Here is a 25,223-nt window from a genome sequence, read left to right on the forward strand (position 1 = left end):
TGAGAGCTGTCTCCTTGAAGAGATGAAATATTACATTTATTAAAAGCAGATATGGTGCATGAAATCTTTTTTAATATTTAAAACCATCAGTGGGCCTCTGGCCTTGAGGAATCTGTAATGATTGAGAGAGTCGGTTCAGGTTATTCCTGCTCTCAGCTGGCTGATGCTGTTAAAATGCCCTTCTTCAGTTTTTAGAGCAATAAAGCTTGTTAAAATCTCAAACGGCGAAGTGTCATTCAGTGTGTCCTACTGACAATGGTGATGATTATTTTGACATTGATATGTATTTAATCTCCTCTAAGACACAAAGAGTTTTATCGAAATGTGCAGTGGTGTGATGCGGTGGTGGATAGCATGTAATCCTGGATCAATATCTTCTCAAGGTGCTCACATCTGTTTCTCACATAGAGAAAAGCAGCTGACTCACTCAGGAGATGCTTGCGCTTCACATATAACGCATCAAAGTGAAAGTCCACTTTAGACTCTACTTACTATATAAGTAACTTTGCAACTACATGTCAACTAAGTCTTTCGCGTATTAGTAGACTGTCTGCTTATCTGCTAACACTTTATTTTGATGCTCCCAACAGAAATCGTACTAGAAGTACCTTGCAACTACGTCAACTTATTCTACTAACCCTAAACTCTACATTTACATTTACATTTATGCATTTGGCAGACGCTTTTATCCAAAGCGACTTAAATTGCATTCAAGCTACACATTTTTTACATTATTGTAAGTTCTTGCTTTCCCTGGGAATCGAACCCATGACTTTGGTGTTGCTAGCACCATGCTCTACTGGTTGAGCTACAGGAAAGCATAAACTCTAAACCTAACAGTCTTTGGACCATCTACTACTGACTACTAATGCTCTAAGTAGAGACAGCAAAGTTGCTTAAAGTTAATAGTCTCTAAAATCGACCATCAAAATAAAATGTAACCCTTAAGGTTTTGGTGGCTAAAGTAGTATTTTCTATCTGCTACTGTTCTACTTCTGCTTTCATCTGTTACAGAAGCTGTGTGAAAAGAGTGTCTTCTTTGCCACACAGTGTTAATTTAGACATTTACCTCATTGATTTCCCAAGGGCACACAAACAGAGAAGTAACCGACATGACATTTTTGCACACGGCACTGTGCCATTACTGTTGAGAGAGAGAGAGAGAGAGAGAGAGAGAGAGAGAGAGAGAGAGAGAGAGAGAGAGAGAGAGAGAGAGAGAGAGAGAGAGAGAGAGAGAGAGAGAGAGAGAGAGAGAGAGAGAGAAGGTAGCACTTTATAACAAGTATGCAGTAACAAAGAACTTCAAAATTATTGGCAAACTTTAGTTCATTCATAGTTTATCAATTGTAGTTGTTACATGGTTAATACCCTTGTGCTATTCTTTGAAACGACAGAGTGCGACTTGGAGTAATTTTTCTATAAACCAAGAGGAAAAAGCATCGAGAAGAAGTGGGCTAACGTGCACAGGTGATGATATTTATTTTAGTACATTTAACCAAAAACCACACTACAAAAAAAATTGTGTAAACTCAACTCAGTTCAATTGTATCAATTGTAGTTGCTACATGGTTAATACATTAATAGGCTATATACAAATATAGAGTTCTTTGTTCATTGTCACTTATAAACAAATTATTATTGTCTAATTAGCTCCGATGTAAAGAGTTAGATCATATTTTCCTATCCTTTATTAACAACTTGTTGAACTGATTTACAGTATTTAAATAAGGTCATGGAAAATGATAAATTGGCAATAAGTGCTTTAAACCTACACTGTCAGAAAAAAGGTACATTGCAGTCACTGGGGCAGTAAAAAAAAGGTACTTATACACACTTAGGGCGTTTTCACCGCACCAAGGTCCGAACCAAAGTTTGGGTTTGGACATTTGGTTTGTTTTGGTTTGCTTTCACATTGCAGTTATGTCAGCGCACCAAAGAACTTTACATGACGCACTGGAGTCCTGTCGTCATCATCTATGTGGGCTGCATCTTAACATTGATTGGTTTGTTAGCGGACGTGCGTCTGACGTCAGTGTGTTGTCAATTCAGCGGCTTACTTTGACAAGAATGAATGAACAGACGCATATCGTTGCCAATACTCTTAATATTATGGGATTACTATCTGCAGCACCAACTATACTCGAGGCAAATGAACGTCCTCGTTGTGCAAACATTTTATCAGCGCCGACAGGAAAGGAGGAGCTCCTAAGATAGGCTTTTTAGCCAAACAATGTATTTTGTTTTATACGTAGTTATGTTTAAATATTATAATGTTATTTTTAAATGTCATCTAGGGTATTGATAATGAAACATGCACAGATGTGCTATATCAAATACATCGAGTCAGAAATGATTTTGACCACCAGTTTTTTCTAGAAAGCTTTGTATTTTGTAACTTAATTTTAATAAATGTTTCATCATTTGCCTGAATTTAATAAATTAGCTTAAATAAATAATATAGCAGACATCCCGTGACGGAGCGATCATTTGCGTTGCACATGAACTGGAGCGGTCTCATAAATGAACCGAAACTCAGCATACAGGATACTTGTCTCACAGACATTAGAAATATATATATATATATATTGCCTAGTCAAGCAGAGCACGCTGTTCACTCGAGCTGACTACACAAGCGGTTTTGTTTAAAATGCTGCGGCTCCATCACTGCATGTGCTGTGTGTTTTTGCACTAATCCTACACCAGAACTTCCTGTAAATGGTCTGAAAGTCCGAACGATGCAGAAAATGCTTTCACACAAGAAACGAACCGAACCTTTGTTCTGTTTGGTCCGGACCGAGACTACCTCTTTTCGTCGGACCAAATTTCGTCTGTTTGGTCCGGACCGTGGTCCGAGGGAGGTTTCACACCTGTAATTTTGGTTCGTACCAAACTGAAAAGTCCGAAAATCCGGACCAAACAATGTAGGTGTGAAAGCACCCTAAAAGTACGGATATGTACCATTTAGGGGTATGGTACAAAGATGTACCTTTGCACTGTTGTACCTTAGGGTATCGCCCCAGTGACAGCGCTGTACCTTTATTAGACAAATACTAGTAAGTAGGGGTGTGACGATACACTTAGCTCAATACTAGATGAGATCATATTTTAGAGCCATTTTTACGAAATATTTAGTGATTAAATATTTGACGGGGGAACAAAAAATGTATTCATCTGAAAGTCAAAAAATGCCAAACAGTGAAAACGCCCCAAAAGTGAGCCGTACCAAGTCGTACTATACAGTGGAAAAGCAGCAGAAAGTACATGGCTTAAATACACAGGGCGAACAAATGAACCTAGAGGAGACACAGGTGGAAGGAATCAATACTGAGGGGTAACAAATCAGAGAAACAGGAGCAAAGGGCAGGAATAAACACAGAAAACAAGGAAGTGGGTCATACTTTATATTAGGTGGCTATGTACTTATCCATTAGATAACATATATTTACTAATTATGTACATTCAAGTGCATTTTAACTACCGTATTTCCTCAAATAAAAGCCCGTAGTCAATTAAATGCCGGGCCTCTGATAGTGGCCGGGGGCACGGTCAGCACGAACAAATAAAGGCCGGTCTGAAATAAAGGCCGGGGGAAAATGAGTGGATAATCTCCTAAATGCCGTTAATCTAATGTGCATTCAAGTTCATTATAAAGTTCAATTCAATTCGGTTGAAATAAAACCGTCACACTGATTTAAAATTTTGGCTAAAAAGTTGCTGAATTGATTTCAAGTCACTGAATCGTTTCGGATCATATCGTTCTAAATGAATCAATATTGTCCTTAAATCGTATCGACAACCTCAAATCGTGATACGAATCGAATCGTTACACCCCTAGTTTGAAGCCAAAACTCTTGGCAACATCACCCATGTCTAAAGTCTTGTGGACACATGTCTATTGTGTTTTCACGTGTTTTTGTTTTGACTTACATTTTTAGTTTTTTCAAAAACCATGCAGAAACATTATTCTCTCAGAAGTACAATCATGTACATAAATGTTGCTCACACATTATGGCAGCCCAGTTTGTGCTGAATACAGTGTAATTACACCTTTGCCATTAATGTGTTTATCAGAAACTAAAAAAATTACAAATGTCAGAGAATGTCAAAACTTCTAAAGGACTCCAAAACAGCTCAGACTCCTGAGGGTTAACCCCAATAACCGTAACCCAACCTTCACTCCTAAACCCAGTCGTAGCTCCAACTCATTAGCAGTAAATGTAGAGGTACATAGCCTTGTGGGTATTTAATGTTTAGTACACAGTAGTTTTTGTCCACTTAAAAATAAAGTGTGACTATAGAGGATTACCAAAAACTCACAAAAAAGCACATTACGGTGTGATGGCAGATTCCCAGAAGCGCTTCACTGAACAGCGCAATCCTTTAGGACGTGCCATATTGCTAATGATATACTTCTGCCAACACTGTCTCTGCTCCTGAATCTACAGGTACCTCTGCAGCTCGGCAATGAGTGTAACGCGCATAAAAGTTTAAACAGATGAAATGAAAACACGGTATGGCTAACAGTGCACTGGACTGGACCGAGCACACAGAAGGTCAGGCTCTCCTTCTGTTTTTCACCTGCACCTCCGTCCTCTCGAGGGAGCTCAGGGTTATGTGTTTGTGTGTTAATGTGTTTGAGTTGCCTGAGCTGGTGAAACTGAATCGAGCTGTAATAAATCAGTCTATAGCCTGACCTTTCTGGGTGGTCTGTCTGGTCCAGAGCGGTGTTTCCTTCCATGTGTTTTAAACGCGTTACACAACTGAATGCTGAATGAATATTGAATGTGCAGGAAAGGCGCAGGAAGTCTCAGAGCATATATATTATTTCTAATCCAAACCTATACATCATACATAACCCCACGAGCAGCATCCAGCATGTTTGCCCAAAGCATGAAAACACTTTCACAGCTGAGGAATTATGGGATGGGGGCACTAAACCTTATACATTATACAGAACAATACGCCTGGCCATGAAATTAGATGCACCGCACGGACTGAACTTTCAGGACCTTCTGGCAGAAACTCCAGGAGAGGCAGACTGATATGTCAGACAGTTATGAGTTAATACATAAAATAACGAGACACTTTTTAATAGTTTTTTATCTAATGCGAAGGCCTTGCACTGAGTAAAGCTTCCCGGTGAGGAGCAGCTGGAGCGGTGGACTGCAGAGAGAGCGCTGGGCACTGAGGAGAAATATGTTCCTTCTCCAAAGCAAATGATGGAGAAGTAAAGCTTTAGAGGAGAGTGAGATGGAGCGGCGATATGAGGCGGATGTGAAGCGCACCGTAATAAGCTCTGTGGCGCGGACAGAGATATGAGCAGAGGCTGAGAATGATGAAAGCGGCTGCAATGTGTGGAATATGTTTACTCAGGACATACACATACCGTATATAGATCCATACGCTGATAATAGAGCGCTCTCAGAGATGTGCTGTTAGGATTCTCAACCAGACTCCAATTACTGTCTGTCCAAAAGATCTTATTCAGATGAGCCTATTATTAAACACATCAAAAACATCTATCTATCTATCTATCTATCTATCTATCTATCTATCTATCTATCTATCTATCTATCTATCTATCTATCTATCTATCTATCTATCTATCTATCTATCTATCTATCTATCTATCTATCTATCTATCTGTCCGTCCGTCCGTCCGTCCGTCCGTCCGTCCGTCCGTCCATCTATCATCCATCTGTCTATCTTCCCATCCGCCCATCTATCTATCATCCATCTATCGTCTATCCATCCATCCATCCATCCATCTTCTGTCTATTCATCCATCTATCCATCTTCCAATCCATACATCTAGCTATCATCCATCCGTCTATCTTCTATCCATCCATCCGTCTATCTTCTATCTATCCATCCGTCCATCTATCTATTATCCGTCTGTCTATCTTCTATCTGTCCATCCATCCATCCATCCATCCATCTCTATCTATCTATCTTCCATCCATCCATCCATCCATCCATCCATCCATCCATCCATCCATCCATCTTGTGTCTATCAGTCCACCTATCCATCTTCCCATCCATCCATCTAGCTATCATACATATGTCTATCTTCTATCTATCTATCCATCCATCTATCTTCTTTCTATCCATCTATCTATCATCTGTCTGTCTATCTTCTATCTATCCATCCATCTATCTCTATCTATCTTTCCATCCATCTGTCTGTCTATTTAGATCTATCCATCCAATCCAAATCCATTTGATTGAATTTATTGACACCAATTCAATGAGAAACGTTTTTTCATCTCTGAAGAACCACAGATCTTCTATCTATCCATCCATCCGTCTATCTTCTATCTAGCCATCCGTCCATCTATCTATCATCTGTCTGTCTATCTTCTATCTATCCATCCATCCATCTATCTCTATCTAGCTATCCATCCAACCGTCTGTCTATTTAGATCTATCCATCCAATCCAAATCCATTTGACTGAATTTATTGACACCTATTCAATGGGAAATGTTTTTTCATCTCTGAAGAACAATAGAGTTAGCCTGACAAGCCAGTCCCACATCAAGAGGTCTGGTCTGGAAACTCACCATTGACAGCTCAATCCGAGGGGCGGATAAACGGTTGTCTTTCAAACTCCCTCTGCACGCGATAGGATAGCGCTACACCAACCAGAGCAACGAAGGTGAAACAGAGCTCGAGAATGATTAAACATTCGCCGTATCCGGTCGGCAAAACTCCGAACACATCTTCCCTTCTTAAGAATGACTTCAGTGCCGCTCTTTTCTCAGAGAAAAGCTTAACTCCAAGTCTTCCAGAGTCGCGGTCAAAGCTGATTCGAAAGACCGCCGTTCGCCAGTTTCTGTGTTTACTAGAAGCACGCAAACACAACTCGGAAACACAACTCGTCGTCATTATGGCCCCGCCCACCGAATCTATACACGATGTGATTGGTCCGGTAAGAGTTAGGGGAATACAGCTCAGAAGGGTATTGAGAGTTCCTAGACGACACTTGCGGGCAGATTAAATTTGCTGCCGCTAGGGTGCGTCTAGATTTCTAGACTACCATAGAGTATTTATAAATAGCCGAACGGGTTCTTGGTTCTTTGATGAAGCACAGGTTCAGAGAGCCACTGAAGAATGTGACGTCTTCACACAAAGGAAAATATCCTCAAACTGTCTGGCATTTTCTCAGCTCAGTGTCACGACTGACAGCAGACTTTAGCATCAGGATCGTCTTCCGTAAGACAGTGTCGTCACACTGAGAGCGGTTTAATTCTGCTCTCTAAAAGCGACCTGTCTTCCTGAACGTGAGGCAACAGTCTTCAGGAGCGTTGCTCGTCAACCTCCCACGGCCCTGTAGAGCTAGAGCAGCGGTAAACACTTTCTTTTCCATTCGGCGTGACTGTAATGTGAAGTTTATATGCTAGGCTGCGCGTCTGCAGTGCGGTGACACTTTCATTTTGCGAGCTGAATGATATGACCCCTAGCTCGCCACAATGTAGGCTCCGGTAATGCTCGACAAAACTGAAGGGAGGAGAGGATGGTTGAGCTTTCGACTTCACGTCACTCTCGCAGTCGGTCAGGAGCAGTCGCCCTGTCTCTACTCCTCTATCTCAGTATTTATTCCTACATCTTCAGTAGTTGAAGTGACATATTGAAGTAGAATGGAGACAGTTTCAGAGCAACAACTCTCTTTTGACCCAAATTGCTATTGTAGGACTGTGTCGCCTCGAAGGAAGGTTTAAACGCTTCCCATTATAGTTGAGGCAGTAGGGTTTGGGTTTGACCTCGTATCACGAGGTAAGCATGTATCAAATGAAACATTTTGTCAAGATACAAAAACTGGATTTATATGGTCCTTCAATGAACCCCTTTATTTGTTCAAAAAGTGACCTTTGTAATAATCAAATCTTAATCATGTTTTAATAATCTTACTTTCCACACTTAGATTGATGTGTTGAAGTACTTGATTATCATTTAACTGTAGTGTTATTCAATATTGCATTTACAGTAAATAGGCTACATTTAAATATATTTAAATGCATGACATAAAAGCTTCAATAGAAATTACATTAAATTAGAGTTACCATAAATGCTTGTCAGTACATTTGGCCATACACTTTAGCCATATTACAGAAGTAATTATACAATTATAAAGCTGTACAAGTCTTACTTGCCTAGGTCAAAGCATTCTTAACTAATTAATAGCTAATTAACTAATTGCATTTAATATAAACTTAAACTATAATTCATTTAATTGAATTGAAAGTGAAATCAAGTGTCCGAAAACATTACATTAAATTCTCTCTTAAAATATACTATTTCTATAACAAGTACTTCTTATAAAGGTATGCAAATGTGTACTTATTTTACACAAAGGACCTCAGAGAATGTAATGTTACCATATGGCAAATGTAAAAATAAAAATAAAACACATGGTATTACCTCAGAAACATCGTTTTTAAAAGAAACAAGCTGAAGATTCTCCTGAATATTATATTCAGCTTTGTTAACACCCATGGGAAAGTGTGTACTTCTGAGCAGTAAGACAGTTTTGGGACATATCCTGCACCTTTGACACTCTTTTCAATGCACTATGATTTATGGAGCGCTAATTATCATATTCCGTACTATTTAGGATAGATGAATTGTCTGTTGGAATGCAGAATAAGTTTTGTCATATACATTAAATGGGATCTGTTATGCCCCTTTTTAGAAGATGTAATATAACTCTCAGGTGTCCCGCAGCTCAAAATACCCCACAGATCATTTATTATACCATTTTGTAAATGGAAAAAAATAGCATGCTTTTCCTTCCACTCAAACTTGTATCTTTAAATGCAAATGAGCTGCTGCTTCGCCCCCTATCCAGAAGAGAGCGGAGCCCAGGGACGGATGGCAATCTGTGCATTCTGGAAAAGCCCAGAACGGCTGTCTAACAGAGGGCCGTCGGCCAAAAAAAAAAAAAAGTCTAATAATTGTCGCGATAGTCAATGATAATAAAATGATGAGCTCGATAATTTTTCCGGCCGCGAAAATTTCCGTTTGCATGCTTGTTTGTTTTCCATGTTTCTCTCACTGACGGAGCGCGCACCTCATCCGCTTGGGGAGATGTTTAAACTCGACGTGCAGACTGGGTGCGGCATGATGAGACGTCAGGCTTGGCCAGATTCATCTGGAACTCAAGCTTCTTCGGTTGCGCATCCGCAGGCAAAGTTAAAAAATTTGACGCACACCGCCAAGTGAAACGGGGTCTCGTGCACTCTGCGTTTTTGCCGCCGCGCTCGTGTGGACGCGTATATAATAGGACGCGAGTATAACAAAGCAAACCTACACTGAGGTTGGCAGTTTAATAAATGCAAGTTAATTCTTCAGTTCACTGTTTGTGTGCTAAAAAGGCCAAGAAGTTCCAGTAGAGATACAGATTCTCCTTTTTTGCCAAATAAAGGCATGTCATCAATGTCTTCTCTCATGCTGTATCAATCTCACCTAGCTTTCCTCAGAGATGGTCGTCAAGTTTGTGCATGATTACATGATATAACACTTTTTTTTTTTATTCTGTATCCTAAATTGTGGATAATAAAGCCAGGCTACATATAATATGCTGAAGTAAATTTCTGGAGTGTTAACCATTAAAAGAAAAAAAACAACAAGAGCCGTACAGAACTGAAAACCGCGACCCTAAAACCGTGATACGAACCGAACCGTGGCGCCCCTAATATGCTCCTAAAACACAATCATCCGTTGCAGTTTTCATCCATTTTATATATTGTGTTTGGTATTTATTCAAGTGCATTTTTTAAACAGACTGAGAGTCCATTGCTTTTGTTGTTTTTGCTTGTATAGTTGTTTTTGTTTTGTTCATTTATTGTGAATATTTAAAATGTTTTAGTGTTCAGTGTTAAATAGTCTTTAGAAATAGAAGTTTATTGATCTTTGAAGTGTAAATGTGAATTTGAAGTGTTTGAGGTGTAGGCCTACCTGCATTATTATGCCATTATCATTATTTTAGATGAAAATGGTCTCAGAACGACAAAATTATCGTTTATTGCAATAATTTCTTAGCCAATTTATTGTCCAGCAAAATTTGTTATCGTAACAGGCTTACTTATGACACAATATGAACAGCCATCAGCAGGGACACTAATTAATATGATCTCTTATTAAAAACAAAAAAACCTGAGGAAGACGGGTCGGCCTATTAGCCAGTTTGTGATTGGTCCCCGGATTTCCGGAATCAAATCGTGGAAGAATGGCTAGCTGAAAACTTAAGGAGAAAGGTGGATGGGAAAAAGTTAAAGAAAAGAGGGCCAAGTACAGTGTACCCCATAACTACAGTGTCTGTTGCGCACAGTTAGGGGTGAATGGCCGGATGATCGGCCCATTTGGGAGAAAGTCCAGGGCTGTTTTTTAGCCCCAGTCCGTCCCTGGCGGAGCCTGTACAACTTGTACCTCAGATACTCTGACGAAAACTAAAACATCTGTTTGCTGTTGACGATAATCTCTATCGCGCTGAAGTGACATTGCAGTTCTTCATCATCACGAGAGTTTATGATCTGCATGTGTTTTAAAGCCATATCAGTGTTAACTTCAGGTATGGTTATCTGAGCACACACACACACACCTAAAGCGCTCACAGAAAGCTGTGTGTCAGCCGGAGCGTCCCGTGAGTTTTAAACTCAGTTCTCTTTCACGTCTTATTGCGCTTAAACTGTCAAATTCACACATGGTTATGTCAAAAACACACACAGTTCACATAAACACAGTGGGTTATGTCTGTGAACGTAAAGAAATCAAGTGTGTATTAGATCTGTGTGTTAAAGTGACAGCAGCGTAATATAAAGTAAACTGCTGCTATATCTGCTGTTATTATGAATCAAACGACAAAAGACGAACAGAAAATCACTCACTGCTCTCGACTGAATAACTTTAGTAGCTTTAATAAGAACACATTTCTTACATTAACGAGGAGATAAACATTGCAGACTGTGTACAGCTCACTGAGGGGAGGGGCAAAGCTAATAGGGCGGAGTCTGTCAGCAGTCATGGGCGGGGCCTAAGCATGTGACGTCACTGCTAGAATATACAAATGCTTATTTTGAGAAACTGCTTATGATTTATGGGGATTAAAAAAGAGTGGCTGTATTTTTACCAATATAGGGTGGCTGTGTACACACACCGTCAAACACCATGTAAAACTGAATTTTGCATAACAGGTCCCCTTTAATGGGAAACCAGTCTTCAGAAACTCTTTTAAAAATGTCTTTGAACTTTAAATAAGTGAAGACTAGAGTTTTGTAAATTGCCACCATTGATCATCTACTCATTAATACAATATTTACTGTGCTAATGGTAATGTGTGATGTTTATTAATATCATCTAATTATTGAGTTGCCAGCTCTGTCCGTAGCACCTTTCTGAGTGTGTTCATGATAATTCATTTGTTTATCAACCCTGATAGCGGTTTAATTATGGTTAGTGATGGATCCATTATTAATGTGATGTGGACACTGTGGGCTTTGTGTTTTAGTTTTCGTCTCGATTTAAAGTTAACATCACTCATATTATCCCTTATAATGACAAAAACTCACTTTATTTAGGCACGATGAGATGCGTTTAACTGTATATGTAAAAATGCTGTATCGTATCAGCGTTTTTTCCAGACGGATCCGGCGTTTTAGGAGCCTGAAACTGGTATTTTTTTAAACCAGGTCTCAGAGTGGATAAATCTTTAACCATCACCCTTGTGTTTTAATGTGTGCAGCCAATCCGTATATTTTGTGAAACAGGGATGTCTTCACACCACGTCCGGCACGGTAAAGACTAAGAATTGATACAGCTGCTGTCACGCGCACATCAATACTGTTATTATATTACTGTATTTGCATTATTGTTAGGCTAGGTATAGGGTTGGGGTCTGATCGTTGCTGTACTCCCCTTCTAGCCACAACCCTTCTTTTCCATTTTTAGTGTACATTTTAATTTTACATTTTGAGTCGGTTTTAATGGTTTTGTGTGTATGCAGATTTTTTTTTTTCAGGAATATTTCTATTTTCAGCAAACAAAAAGATTGGATGGGGAAAGCTCTGGCTTCGTGTGGATGTGGCCTTAATGTCACTCGAGTTCCCAACTGTGACCTGTAAAAAAAAAAGTGTCTGTGCTGCCTTAAATTAAGTTCAGCCAACTTGAAATGTGAAGTTGTACTAAGTGACAACTTGGATATTTAATTTGACTAAACTTAAAATTTTAAGCTAGCATAAACACTTACTTTTTTAAATTGAAAATATTTTTTTGTTTTTGTTTTTACAGTGAGGTTGAATACAAAAAACAGAAGGCATCCGCCAACCAATCAGTGTCCCATTATTAGCAAAATAATACTATATCCTTTGGAGAGGGATATGTTATATGAAATAAACCGCCTGAAAGGGTAGTGAATCCCAAGACAATTTGAACCCCTTAATTGTACTGTTGACTGGATTTGTCAGCCATTCAACCATTATTACCCAAGATAATATACAGTATAATACATGTAGACTGTATATATTCAGCTTCTGCTGTACATTGCACTTTGTCCTCAGAAGAAAAGGCTCCTACTTGAGTTCAGTGATTATACGTAATGATGAAGAAAGCCCTCTTAGTCTTTAATATATGTAGTCTAGATGTGTGTATGAGGGAATATGAGAATATCATGAGGGAATAGTGATGCTGCAGTAAAAAACAGCCTCATATCCGCTGGTTTATGATCACACACAATAATCATTTGATATAATGACTCCCATGATAAAACAGCACATAATGCTGCACATCCACCATCACATTTAACACTTCCCAACAGATACAGTAGGCATCCTTTGACTTTATTTAAAGAAAAAACAGTCCAGATATATGCAAAGCCATTGGACCATTTTCTTTCAGTTGCCCAGGCTTAAATCTCCATTCACCAGATGTGTGTTTCCTCGTGTCTTGGCACTGAACACAAGTGCTTTCTGAATAACAGCCCTGCCATAAACCTCTTTGGTTCTTTGGTGATTTTTAAGGCTCTATTATAGTGCCATTTAGCAACGATCCTACGAAGTGTCCATCTGTTCCTGTTGGTGCTCTGGAAGGAAACCGCTGTGACTTTTCTGCTGATGCAGGTGTCTATGTTGGCACATGCTGTCATTATTTATGTTTCCCTTGACGCATTAAATAATTCTGCAGTTAATGCACTATTTGCCTTGTTGAAACTCTGCTTCTCTGAACACCTCTGCATACTAAACTCCTTATTTGAACTAACTGGCTATCTGTTCCAGAGAAATAGGACTAGCTAGCCATCAGTGATGTCTGGTTGATAGTGCTGTTGATAAACTAGGATGCTAACATGTTTCTAAAAGCCTCACGGAGACACCTGGTCAGTTTTAGGTTCCGTCAAGTGGTTCGCAAGAAATTTCCTTATATGTGAACAATGCAAATCAACCCAGATTATCCTATAAGGATGTGTTCACACTTGTTTGGCATGTTTGGTTAGATTAAAGGGGGGGTTAAACACTCAGTTTCAGTCAATCTCATGTTCATTTTGAGTACCTATAGAGTAGTATTGAATCCTTCATATCTCCAAAAAGTTCTTAGTTTAATGATATTTATAAAATAAAGATACGCTGTACCGAGTCTTTCTGGAAAAAAAACATGAGTTGATGGAGGCGTGTCGGGTGGGCGGAGCTAAAGAATGACGAGTGCGCAGCTATTGAGTTGAGAGCGTCTGAAAGCTGTGACATCCTTTACCGTGAGGAAAACAATAGTTTGGAGTGGTTTTACAATAAACACCCAGTGGCCAGCTAAACAAATGTATTTATACACACACACCATACATCGCATGCCCCATAAATAAATTAACCGTATGTGATCATGTTGTTTACTTGTTGTGCTTACGCACCGATAGGCAACAACACAGACATTTGAAGCAGTTTTACTCATTTTGCATGCGGTTCCAACCATAAAAAACAAAAAACAACGTTCCAATGCACGACCGTGAACCTTTATTGTTGGGATTGCTCCATCCTTCAGCATTAGACGATCTGCAAATCCGGCGTCGAACTGGGCCCTGTTTTCGTAAAATAATCATCGCGGAAATACGGGGAACAAACAAACACTTCAAACTTCGCGCAAATCTGTTGTGCTTTGACGGCTTTTGCTCTCTCGCTCTGGACTACAGGTGTGTGTGTGTGTGTGTGTATGTGCGCCTTTCTGGGAGAAGAGCCCTTAGGAACCGTATAAGGAAATACCACCCCATTTGACGTCACACAGACGCATACTCGAAAAAACTTTCCAAAACTTGTGAGAAACCGGAAGGAGTATTTTTGGCACAGAAATACTCCATCAAAAATCCAACAAATTTTTTAACTTTATCCATGTTTAGCATGGGAATCCAAGTCTTTAATGGGATAGTTCAACCCAAAAAATAAATGTCATGTTTATCGGCTGACCCCCAGTGCATCCAATATGTAGGTGTGTTTGTTTCATTAGTAGAACACAAATGAAGATTTTTAACTCCAACCGTTGCTGTGTGTAGGTCATATAATCATGTGAATGGGTAACAATTATATTAGAGCAAAAAAAAAACACATGCTTAGACAACATGCACAAAGAGCCCTGTGGCTCATGACGACACACTGATATCTTGAGACACAAAACGATCAGTTTGTGTGAGAAATCGAGCCGTATTTATATTATTTTTTACCTCAAATACAACGCTATATCCAACAGCCTGAACCGCGCTTCACTTCTGGTAAGGTCAATACCCACGCAATATTCTTTGCCGTTTTGTAGAAGTGCGAGTAGTGTGTTCACACTGAAAACTCCCACAAGAAAAAAAGTGCACTTCAAATTAATTAACTGGGGGAAAAAGTGTGAATGTTGGACACTGCATGCACACTACTGTCACAGCTTTAATTACATATCAGACTCTGAAGACTCTGAAATGTTAGTCTCTCAAGTATACCATACTCTGTATCAGGGCTTGGGATTACGTTTTTTGCTCTCCAGTTGCTGTGGTTAGTGGTTTTCCAAAGTTACGAGCCACTCAGCATTTTCACTGGCTACAATTTTGACATCGATATCATGGGGAAAAACGGCCAAATAGATATTTTTAATATCATATCATAATTTGTCAGCAGGAATATTATGCTGCAGACGCACGGATCCATTACACTGATACACAAGCGTTTTCTTTCTCAACTGTTACATTCACTTAAAACAGAACTGACTGTGTTTACATGAATACGGCAACATTTTGACATTATGATGTGTGTTTTTGACTGTTTAAGAGAAACAAGCAGCGAAAAAGAGCTTGATTTAGTGCTGAGAGGCTGATTTATGTGCCACACTTTGGGGTTTAAAATCTTTGGGAATGAGTAAATCGATGCACAATACACGCAATCCCACAGCGAAATTCAAGCCCTGAAACAGCAACAATATTCATCCGGAGCAAATGAAGCGAGTGTGTGAGAGGATGGAGGGTTTGTGTGTCACTCGCTGTCGGAGAGATGAGATGAAAATGAGTATTGGAAGCATTTCAGATATTTCAGTTTCGATAATTTTGACAACACTACATTGCACGTAGTTCATTATTTCAGAGGCCTTTTATAAGACTACAATTGAAAACGGTATTATATATAGTGCCTTGCGAAAGTATCCGGCCCCCTTGAACTTTGCAACCTTTTGCCACATTTCAGGCTTCAAACATAAAGATATAAAACTGTAATTTTTTGTGAAGAATCAACAAGTGGGACACAATCATGAAGTGGAACGAAATTTATTGGATATTTCAAACTTTTTTAACAAATCAAAAACTGATAAATTGGGCGTGCAAAATTATTCAGCCCCTTTACTTTTAGTGCAGCAAACTCTCTCCAGAAGTTCAGTGAGGATCTCTGAATGATCCAATGCTGACCTAAATGACTAATGATGATACATATAATCCACCTGTGTGTAATCAAGTCTCTGTATAAATGCACCTGCACTGTGATAGTCTCAAAGGTCCGTTTAAAGCGCAGAGAGCATCATGAAGAACAAGGAACACACCAGGCAGGTCCGAGATACTGTTGTGGAGAAGTTTAAAGCCGGATTTGGATACAAAAAGATTTCCCAAGCTTTAAACATCCCAAGCAGCACTGTGCAAGCGATAATATTGAAATGCAAGGAGTATCAGACCACTGCAAATCTACCAAGACCTGGCCGTCCCTCTAAACTTTCAGCTCATACAAGGAGAAGACTGATCAGAGATGCAGCCAAGAGGCCCATGATCACTCTGGATGAACTGCAGGGATCTACAGCTGAGGTGGGAGACTCTGTCCAAAGGACAACAATCAGTCGTATACTGCACAAATCTGGCCTTTCTGGAAGAGTGGCAAGAAGAAAGCCATTTCTTAAAGATAGCCATAAAAAGTGTCGTTTAAAGTTTGCCACAAGCCACCTGGGAGACACACCAAACATGTGGAAGAAGGTGCTCTGGTCAGATGAAACCAAAATGTAACTTTTTGGCAACAATGCAAAACGTTATGTTTGGCATAAAAGCAACACAGCTCATCACCCTGAACACACACCATCCCCACTGTCAGACATGGTGGCGGCAGCATCATGGTTTGGGCCTGCTTTTCTTCAGCAGGGACAGGGAAGATGGTTAAAATTGATGGGAAGATGGATGGAGCCAAATACAGGACCATTCTGAAAGAAAACCTGATGGAGTCGGCAAAAGACCTGAGACTGGGACGGAGATTTGTCTTCCAACAAGACAATGATCCAAAACATAAAGCAAAATCTACAATGGGATGGTTAAAAAATAAACATATCCAGGTGTTCGAATGGCCAAGTCAAAGTCCAGACCTGAATCCAATCGAGAATCTGTGGAAAGAACTGAAAACTGCTGTTCACAAACGCTCTCCATCCAACCTCACTGAGCTCCAGCTGTTCTGCAGGAGGAATGGGCAAACATTTCAGTCTCTTGATGTGCAAAACTGATAGAGACATAACCGAAGAGACTTACAGCTGTAATCGCAGCAAAAGGTGGCGCTACAAAGTATTAACTTAAGGGGGACGAATAATTTTGCATTACCAATTTTTCAGTTTTTGATTTGTTAAAAAAGTTTGAAATATCCAATACATTTCGTTCCACTTCATGATTGTGTCCCACTTGTTGATTCTTCACAAAAAATTACAGTTTTATATCTTTATGTTTGAAGCCTGAAATGTGGCAAAAGGTCGCAAAGTTCAACGGGGCCGGATACTTTCGCAAGGCACTGTATAAAACAACCCACCAAAGTGTCTAGTAGGAGTGACCGCGTTACACGCTGGAATACACACTCATTTGGTCGGTGTTAATGAGCCCTTGTTCGTACACTGCTAATTATCAGAACACGTATGTGAACTACACCCATGATGTCTCATTTTGTCTGACTTTGTCTCGTGCTCTTCATGTGTAATGACACACACGTGTCTGTTTTTCTTGTCTCCTTTGCACAGCGTTCCAAAATAGCAGTGTACGAAAAAATGTGGTCGTACATGAAATCGGCCGAGCCCTCCGTCTTCGCCAAGACCACGCCAGACGGGGTGGCACGGGTACGAAAGTCGAAGGGCAAATTCGCCTTTCTTCTCGAGTCCACCATGAATGAATACATCGAGCAGAGGAAGCCCTGCGACACCATGAAAGTGGGCGGCAATCTGGACTCTAAGGGCTATGGTGTGGCGACCCCCAAAGGCTCAGCATTAAGGTGGGTGGAATAATATAACAATATTCTCCATGTTGTTATAGTATTCCACCTACCCTGATGTCCTGTGTTGTCATTTCCTCTCCTCCCCCTTCCCCTCCCTCCCCAAACCCCCTCTATTTTGACAAAGAGGTAACGGTATAATGCATTTTGATTGTTATTTGATTCACAATGATGCTTCTGATCAGTTCTCTCTTCTTTAAATGTTTGTCTTCTTTTCCAGTTTTTCAACCAGATTTTTATCATTTCGAGTGGCTAACTTAAGCAATCATTTCACATATGTGTGTGCGCGTGTGTGTGTGTCCGCGTCCCTTCCTGTCTCTCTGCTGTCTTTTTTGTCCTTCGATCTTTCTCTCGCTGTCTCGTGTGGCTGTCCTTCCTGACTGTCGTGTTGTCACTTTTAATTTAACAGTTCAACGGTTTTTCAATTTAGCTTGTAAAAGCTGCGCTGTCACTTGTGACGAATGTTAATTGCATGATGTTTGTTGTTGTTACTTTTCTTCTCAATGACAATGTCCCCATCCCGCACACTTCAGTTTGAAACAGCGTAACCCTCCATGCCACCTTGAATATTTAACACTTTCTTTGCTCTGAGCGTCTCTTACCTTCATATTCGTGAAATTTTTAACCAAATTGTGCTCTTTCAACCATTCTGATTACTGCTATAATTGACTCTCAGTAGTAGTAGCTCACCGTATTCAGTAACGTTACCATTACTACTACTATGCTAATGCAGTAGATTGCTCACAGACCTGTGCATTTTCTTACAAGTTATGTTTTATTGTTTCAAGAAATGCTGTTAACCTGGCAGTTTTAAAACTGAATGAGCAAGGCCTGTTGGACAAATTGAAAAACAAATGGTGGTACGACAAGGGAGAGTGCGGCAGCGGGGGAGGTGACTCCAAGGTCAGCCTCAATGTCACCGAAATCGGGTACCATAGTGCAGAGTAATCGGCAAGCCTGTTATTCCTGAACCGAGCCAAAACAAATCCAAAGAAAAAACACATCCTTTCAGTGACCCCACACATTAATGTGCCATCTGAGAGCAAAACCAGAACCCTGACTTGGCTAACGGAGGAGAGAAAATGACCAGTATGATTTTGTCCTACTGAGGAGAAGTGATCTTGTTTTGTTTTACACTCTTCACTTTAGCGTAGCGCGATGCTGTCAGTGTTGTTCGATTAGCAGCCGGAGCTGCGCTAGCGCCGAGACTGGTGAACCGTTCGTGTTTTAGGAGTCGGCCAAAACGTCCGCCTAGCAGACAGTAAAGGAGATTTCAGATTGCCTTCTCGCTTTGCTTCTGCCAGGCGGCTGTCCACGGATGGTGACCTAGTCTTGTGAGTTAGTTTATGGTGCAATGCTAACTACTTATCACCAGTTTATGCCAGACCTTAAAGTGGAAGTGTGTAAAGTCCCTTTCCAAACCTAGAAGAATCCACCAAACGATGGTTATGTGTGTAGAGCATGGGCGTCGGAACCATTGTATGAACGATGATATTGGACCCGCCTACTTTTACCGTCTCTAATTCAGCTCATATGTCTGTTCACGTTTCAGAGCACTGCCAGTCAAATCCATTCCACTTGGGGAATGCCCTAATAAATTAAACTCCATTGCATGTTTTACAACCTTGACTTGCAAGAAGCTGCGCCGTCAAACCCATTCCACTTGGATCATTCAGAGTCTGTATAAATTAAACTCCATTCCGTGTTTTACAGCCTTGATTTCCACTAGGGGTGTAACGATTCGTTTAACATTGATTCGATTCGTAACACGATTTGAGGTTGTCGATACGATTTAAGGACGATATTGGTTCATTTAGAACGATATGATCCGAAACGATTCAGTGACTTGAAATCGATTCAGTAACTTTTTAGCCAAAAATTTAAATCAGAGTGACGGTTTTATTTCAATCGAATCGAATCGTTGTTAAAACGAATCGTTACACCCCTAATTTCCACACAGCCGCTTCCTCAAATCCACTCCACTTAAGGAATTCCTTAATGAATTCCTCAAACCCATTCCACTTGGATCATTCAGAGTCTGTATAAATTAAACTCCATTCCGTGTTTTTGCTACAGCCTTGACTTTCACGCAGCCGTGTCCTCAAATCCATTCCGTGTTTTCACTACAAGCTATATTTAATTGATATGTATGGACCTCAATTAAATACATTTTGAAATATAAAAAACAAAGCTCAAACATCCATTTTCGTAACAAACCTCATTATTTGAGCACTTTCGTCAATGAAATAACACAGTGGCTCCCAATCCTGTCCTGGAGACTCCCAGCACTGCACATGTTGTATGTCTCCCTCATCAGACACACTGGGTGTGTTTACATGCACATTCTTAAGCCGACAATGGGTCATGTAAACGCAGTAACCCGTTTTCTTTTATCGGAGTAAAGTCATAAATGGCTTAAGGATAAACCGGTCGGAACAGGTCGTTTTTGCCTTTATAGCCCGATTTTGTGCAGCATGTAAACACACTAACCTGCTTTCTGTCGGCTTATTGAAGTGCACATGTGTGATAGGTGACAAGATTTTTTTTGTCAGATTTAAACGCTTCCAGACAGAATGAGCGGTTTGCATGAAATAAGGACATAAATCACAAACGCAGACTCGTTTAAGACCCAGAAAACTGTAAAGATGTTCTCATCTCATGCAGCAGAAGTAGAAGAGGTTCAGTCAAAACGCTGCATATAACTGCATGAGGGATAATATGAGCCGTAAATCTCCCGCTGACACGCTTTATTTAACATCACAACTGACGTAACAATTGAAAAACTCTGAGTCAGATACGGATATTATTATTTTTGAAGTCACTACAACGAAATAACCGGTTTATTAATAAAGTCATTGCGTTGTCAGTTTACTGGTTTGCATGTAAACGGGGAAAACTGGTTATTTCAAAAGGCTGATATTTGCGAGTTATCAGCTTTACTGATGTGCCTGTAAACACACTCACTCACAGCCAGCTCTACTAATGAGCTGATGAGGTGGATCAGGTGTGTCTGATGAGGGAAACGTGCAAAATGTGCAGTGCCGGGAGTCCTCCAGGACAGGTTTGGGAACCACTGAAATAACACACTACATCCTGTAAAACACTGAAATAAACATCAGTAAATAATGGTAACCTAAATATAAGAAGGTATTTATTTCCCCAGAAGATTTGAGAGGGCTTCGGGATGCGATCTCTTTGCTAATATCTTCGTGTTTTCTCCTGATGTTCACTCGATGCAAAATGTCTGAAAGCAAATTGTAAGACATTTAGGCTATGTTGATTTTGCACTGCCAGAGAAAGCAAAACTAAATCACTGATGTTTGTGTGTGTGTGTGAAATGCGCTACACAAATAAACTTAACCGAGTCTAATAAAAAGCACAAATTGTGTTAAACAGAATTTGGCATGCAGGCAAAAAAAGACATGTCCAACAGAAGTTTTCCACTTTACCACAGTATATATGATATATGTGCAGTATATATGTCAAAAGTCATTAGGATATTAAGATCACGTTCCATGAAGATATTTTGCACATTTCCCACTGTAAATAGATCAAAAATTTATAATTAGTAGTAACATGCATTGCTAAGGACTTCATTTGGACAACTTTAAAGGAGATTTTCTCAATATTTAGATTTTTATTTATTTATTTATTTGCACCCTATTCCAGATTTTCAAATAGTTATATCTCAGCCAAATATTGTTCTATCATAACAAACCATACATCAATCAGATGATGTATAAACCTCAATATAAAAAAAATGTACCCTTATGACTGGTTTTGTGGTCACATTATTTATCTTGTGAACGAGCTTCACTCGTGTCGTAGTATTCACATAAAAAAAAGCATTCACATACAAAAAAAAAAGTGTTTTGGTGTATCATCACTGGTGCTATGATTGTCAAGTTTACCAGCACAGCTCTAGTTTTAGACTATTAAAGCAATTTTTTAATTAAAAGGCACCAGAATACAGGAAATTACATCTAGTACATCTTGTTTTTGCTTCCGACGGCCATGATGTAGAGGACAAATTATTGTAACATCAAAAAACCTCTGCACACTTCTGCTTTAAGGTCTGACAGAAACTAAACAGCTGTAGGTTTAGTCTCATCACGGCTGGTAAGAGAAAACACTGACACAATCAATCAATGTGATCTGAGGCTTGAGGGGCTAAGAATAGCACCGATACCAGAGAATTCCCATCTCCACACCAATCTGAACACAGGATCAGAAATCCATTCCCTCATTTGATCCTGGCTGTTGTTCCTCCCTCCACGAGGGCGATGTTAACCCACGCAGCAGGGGACATGTGGAACCTGTTCGGCCCTTATTTCGGAGGGGAAGATTAACTGATGTGCTACCCTTAGACTTTCCAGTTCATTTCACATCATACAGAAGGGCAATTTTCTATGGAACTGTTCTTGTTGTTTGTTTTGAGAATAATAGTAAGAATGGGGACACACATGATGAGGGCTAACAGTGCTTTTTCATGCGTGTCCCAGACTTCTCTATGAAACGTTAAAAGCCTCATTTTCAGGACCTTAAATTTCGCCCGAAGTGGAGCACGGATGTAGTTTTGTGTAATCAATGCAATATAGAGCAGAAATGTTCTCGACATGTAAAAAGGATTTATGTAACCGCTAAAAGCATTTCAATTTAAGGGAAATTTCTTGCAATCTAACAAAATAGTTCCGTGTACATTTGCATAACATTTAGGATTGTAAATGCTAGCTTTTCACCACTTTAAAAAATAACAAATTTTAGTGCTTGAATACGTTGTGTGACGTCAGTTTTGGGGATTTTTCATTTGATTTAAAGTCAACATGAAATGGTGTCATTTCGGAGTGAAATTTTAGACAGTTCAAACTATGTAGGGCTGTTGTTATTTGCTATTATATTTTAAATTACTGCGCTGACTATTGCATACTAAGATTTTAGAAAGGCTGGAATACTTACAACAGAAAAAGGCAACCCAAGGCTCATTGGGAAAAATGAGCAAAACTGCAAAAACACACCAATACATATGTTTGGCTTTTCTGACGTAGTAAACTTGCTCTGAAGCTCACCTGGTACAGCATTGCGGATTGTAAAGGAACGAGTCCCGTGAAACACAAGTCACAATTAAAGCTAAAATGTCAACAAATGTGTTTTTAACTCACATTTGCTTATGTTTGCTCTATTCGTTAGGTTACGGGTCGGGTTTAGTAAAGGTGGTACATTATGTTCAAATGTGATAGAGCTTTAACCCTTTAACTGTCACCCCATTTTAGAGAATAGATGTGAATATTTTATGTTTAGTACTGTTTTAAAGAAGACACTTAGCATATTATTGCTGAAGTGATAGCAAAATTAAAGTATGAAAAAGTTATGTAAGTTTACATTTACTGTGAATTAAATATTTACAGTTTTTACTCTAATAGTACTATAAAATCAAAGCCATTGCTCTAACCAAATTGTTTCAAATGTGAAGTTGATATCACAAAATTGTAAATTCCCTTTAGATTTCATTTAGGCGCTATACTAAAAATAGCCATTCACGTTTTTTTATGCATTTCTGTCCGAATATCACTTCTATTACAAAACAATCACCAAATATGGAACCTTAAGACTCAGACCTTTCCGACGTGTTTTGTCAAGATTAGAAAAGGTTTTAATTATAAAGTAGTTAAAATAAACTTTGTATTATGAAACCTGACACCACCCCCTAGGGGGAGGGGCCTGCTGAAATAATTAAGAATACCGTTTCCATGGTAAGGCAACGTCTGGTTTAAAAACGGTTCCCGCAGGATGAATTTTGAGCTTGTAAGATTTCGAATGATACCTAATTTATGATGATTACTAAAATATGTGATATGAAAAAAGGCGCTAGTTAAGGGGTTAAACTTTTAGCGCCAGTTACCAGACTTTTCATTTCTGAACTGCAGCGATACGAGCAACAACCAGCATAATAAACATTGCCAGATTCACAATCACGTTTCAGATGAAAGTGTCATGAAACGTGCACGTTTTCCCAATGAGCCTGAATTGGAAAAAGGCATAATAACGCCTAAATAGCAAGAATGGCGAATGTGACATCCAAAAACAAAAGTCGTTTCTAAGTCTTTATTTTGATCATAGATAATGTGCACTGGTGAACCGCGCCCAGGTAGACCAGAATGGTGTCTTCAGCCAGAACATAAGGATTTCATGTTGACTTGAATGGTCATTTCTGGGACTTTTCCATAGTTTTCTAATTCCTGAAAATGGGGCCTAAAGTCTGTGCTAATTGTCAGGGAGCAGGTTTTTTCAGCACGATCAAAAGCATTGTGCCCCCTGCCTGTGGATGAAGGTGAAAGGTTATGTGAGCTTTCATAATCACCTTCTTTGTTCCAGCTCTCTGTTTTTGCAGTTTGCGGTGATTTGAAGCCCCCATTAGTCGACACACGGTGGATGGGCTAGCTCTAATGATCTAATGCAGTGAGTCTACAGTGGACCCAGCCGCGCAGCCAGCTGTGGAAAAACAGAACAAAAAGAGAGAAAAACAGGAGAAAAACCCACATTAAGCCACCTGCAACAAACAGACATCATGAGTCACACAACCCGTTCTCCTCTCGGCCCTTGGCAGCCTGCTGCCATCCTCGCTGCTGATAGGTTTCCCACTCCAGTCGCTCCCAGGATAATTACGTTGTTAATCAATGTCTCTCCCCAAGCTAAAAGAAATGTTAGGACCACGAAGCTAAATCAGTAGCAGCCATGAGAAATGTAAAGAACATTTAAGCGACTAATTATGTCTAGACGAGTGATGGCACGGCTTTCTATTATAGTTTTAAAGAATCGAGTTAACAGTCTAATATAGTTTAAAAAAATCAATCATAGCGGTTTACATACTGTAGCAGTAACATTTAGGTTTGCAACGCACTTAAAGTCAACATGAAATGATAAGCGCCACCCATTCCAAGTTAAATGTGATATTCTTTGAAAAAAAAGAATAATTCTGGACTATTTCAATCAACAAGAACTGATTGTATATCATGGAAATGCATAGTTGTAGGATTTACTTTGAAACTATTTTCACTCAGAGATTGCTCGTAAATTTAACAAAGAATAACAAAGAAATAGTAAGTAAACTGAAATACCAAAAAAACATTCTCCAATAAACTTTATTTAACTGTAAAGAAGAAAGTTTTACAGTATACAGAGATCAATTATGCCGTAAGGATGCTCGTTTCCGCCATGCAATAAAAATACAAGTAATCGCTACTTTTCTCTCTCTCTGAATTCTGACTTTAATTTGTAAAATTCCCATTTTGTAGCTCATAATTCAGATTTTTTTTTCTCTCTCAGAATTGTGAGATATAAACGTCAGAATTGTGAGAGAAAAATTTGCAATAAACTTTTGTATTTTTTTATTCCGTGGCGGAAATGGGGCACAAAATATGTCAGAGGTGGAGCTAGTTATTGTAATTTAATAATGCAAATTTTGATTTCATGTTGACTTTAATCATCTGAAACATCGGCTAGCATTA

General features: G+C 39.4%; 1 protein-coding gene across 5 annotated transcripts in view; it reads left to right on the forward strand.

The window, feature by feature from the left end:
- The window catches only part of gria3b (glutamate receptor, ionotropic, AMPA 3b), a 181,615-nt gene that overhangs the window by 149,151 nt on the left and 7,241 nt on the right, over window positions 1–25,223 (forward strand). For 3 of the 5 annotated variants that reach the window (XR_010908311.1, XM_067456843.1, XM_067456841.1), the window contains exons 13-14: window positions 17,471–17,718; window positions 18,507–18,621. Coding sequence is in view for 4 of the 5 variants with exons in the window: in XM_067456843.1 (XP_067312944.1) it covers window positions 17,471–17,718; window positions 18,507–18,621 (363 nt within the window). In the remaining variant the exon portion in view is untranslated. The remainder of the gene's footprint in view (window positions 1–17,470; window positions 17,719–18,506; window positions 18,622–25,223) is intronic. The other 2 variants (XM_067456844.1, XM_067456842.1) reach the window with 1 other exon arrangement.

Source organism: Pseudorasbora parva, chromosome 11 (genome assembly GCF_024679245.1).
Source record: "Pseudorasbora parva isolate DD20220531a chromosome 11, ASM2467924v1, whole genome shotgun sequence".
Lineage (NCBI taxonomy): Eukaryota > Metazoa > Chordata > Actinopteri > Cypriniformes > Gobionidae > Pseudorasbora > Pseudorasbora parva.